Source organism: Nicotiana attenuata, unplaced genomic scaffold (genome assembly GCF_001879085.1).
Source record: "Nicotiana attenuata strain UT unplaced genomic scaffold, NIATTr2, whole genome shotgun sequence".
NCBI lineage: Eukaryota > Viridiplantae > Streptophyta > Magnoliopsida > Solanales > Solanaceae > Nicotiana > Nicotiana attenuata.
The window spans coordinates 58,389-60,770 of NW_017670953.1; the positions used below are offsets into that span (position 1 = coordinate 58,389).

General features: G+C 31.9%; 1 protein-coding gene across 1 annotated transcript; it reads left to right on the forward strand.

Moving 5' to 3' along the window:
* The first annotated feature begins 1,271 nt into the window (after positions 1 to 1,271).
* On the forward strand, positions 1,272 to 2,135 carry LOC109244761. The gene has a single exon (XM_019411901.1). It carries the CDS (start codon positions 1,468 to 1,470, stop codon positions 1,975 to 1,977), a length of 510 nt encoding a protein of 169 aa, XP_019267446.1. The 5' UTR covers positions 1,272 to 1,467; the 3' UTR covers positions 1,978 to 2,135.
* Positions 2,136 to 2,382: the final 247 nt, after the last annotated feature.

The window sequence follows — 2,382 nt, forward strand, 5'->3', positions numbered from 1 at the left end:
AAATTTTCATTTTTTATTAAGAAATATTTTATTTGATTATTGTATAGATATTTAAATTCAAAAACAATAACCAATAACAATTATTAACCAAATAACTAATTATTAACTACTTATGCAATGTGGCTTTTTTCTAGGCTGCCATGTGGCTTAAGGAGAGGGTGTGTTTTCCTCTCCTTTTAATAATATATAGATAAGCGTTATTTTCTTTTTAATCTGTTCCGAAATACTTTATAATATTTTAAAAATTTTAAAGTCTAATTTTTTTTAAATCCTTTGTAACATATTTATAATATTGGTAACAAAAGTATTTTTAGAAATAGGGAAATATTAAGCATATTTAATACTATAAATTCATGGGTACTTTTTATATGATCACAGCCACAGGTCTTTGTTACTTTAAACTTTTTATCTTGTTTTACATTTCATATAAAATGAAGCTAAGGTGTTCATAATGAACAAAAGAATGATAGTGATGAATATGGTTAGTAATACAAGTATTAATAATGCTGGGATTAGTTATGCTTGTATTAGTTATGTTAAAATTATTTCTTATTCACGGTTTGGTTTAGTGTATTAAAGGATTGCATAATTTCTAAAAAAAAAAGTTGTTTACAGAAATACCCTCCAAAATATGGCGGAAGGTATTTGAACTAGGTTTTGAGGGATGTTTAAGCAAGTATTAAAAACTAAGAGAAAATAAACGACGCACTTTGTATTATACTTAGAAAAGTTAAGTAATTTTGTTTGTTACAACATTATATTTGTTCAATGACTTTTCTGACACTTCAGTAAAATAATCTTATTTTTTTTTTTACAAAAAATAGTTTAATAACTTTGGTGTAATAAAATAAAAGTTGAGTAAGCATCTATGACAATTGTTCATCAGTCATAAAAAAAAAGTGAAAAGGAAGAAAAGTAATAAAGAATGATCAACAATGAAAATTAAACGAAATCCAGCAACCCTGGTGGCTGATGAGGAAAATTCTGAAGTTGTTAGGAATCGCATAGGAAAGCATTCCAACCAAAATCATGTGGATTTGGTTTAACAAATGAGTATATATGGTTGTTGACTATTGAATTATTCATTTCCAAACCTTTTATCCTAATTTCTCATTCTTTTCCTTTTTGTTTTATTTGGAAAATGACAACAGTTATGCAAGAAAATTTCGGCTACATTGACCAAGAAGTCCATAACATAACCTTCTTTAAGCCGTGACTGATGGCAAAGACACACACACACACACACACACCCCCCCCCCCAACCCCTTACACCTCACCCCACAGAAAAAGAAAACTCTTTATTAGGCTTCATTTTTGTAAGTATAAATAATCTGATCAAATTCTGATCTATTATTGCAAAGTATAAATTGGAGTCTTAACTATCTCACCGATCCTTCCTCTTTAATTTGGCCATCCATTTCTTTAAATTGTGTTTGGCCAACATTTATCACTAGCTACTACGTGGTCATGGACTGGTTTTCATGGCTCTCCAAAACTAACCTCGACCCTTCTCTTGTATATGAATATGCCCTTATTTTTGCACACAATGAGCTTGTACAAGATGACATAGCTTACTTCAACCATGAATTTCTGCAAAGTATGGGCATTTCTGTAGCCAAACATAGGCTAGAAATACTTAAACTTGCTAAGAAGGAGAAGAGTAGAAGCTCAAGAAATCATATATTATGGCTTATTTTAGCCATCAAGCAAACAAAGAAACTTTTCACTAAGCGCATGAAAATGTGGACTAGTCGATCAAATTCAAGTACTTTTGCCTTAGTGTGGTTGAGAAATTACAGTTCAAGATGGAAGGAAGCCATGTTGAAGAAGAATAAGAGGCGTTCGACAGCAGCTAAACAGGAAAGTCCTATTGTTGTACCAGATCAAAGAACATTGATGCTCACAAATGGTAGTCCATTTTTGGTTCGAGATTTTTCTGATGCCTTAATTAGCAGTTTTTCAAGCTCTACTTTTTGAGGGGTTTTGTAATGAAGAGATATTGGATGAGATTGATGGAGAGATTAAGTGGGATGCAATGTTTCAAGACTTGAAACCGACTTGAGTATGTATTAATTGAACTCTTCACTTTAGATTTACTTGAACTGTATTAATTAATTACTCAAAATTTGATCCTGGATTAACTGCTTGTCCTAATTACTGCTTTGAAATTCCTTACTATTGGGACTGGTCTGCCCTCTCTGTGGTTGCACAGAGGCATACTTTGGAGTAAATACAGCATACTATTAAATTGTAGGGCCAATTGGAGGCGTACGCTACTAATTCTATAGGAGTCTCTTGCATGTGTTAGTCTTGTTTCCCTTGGTTCATGCCCACCTTTTCTTACCAAAAAAAAAGGTATGACAAAATCTGCAGGATCCCATA

Excerpts from the sequence above, each read along its gene's own strand:
- LOC109244761 (XM_019411901.1), top strand. The coding sequence starts at position 1,468 with ATGGACTGGTTTTCATGGCTCTCCAAAACTAACCTCGACCCTTCTCTT.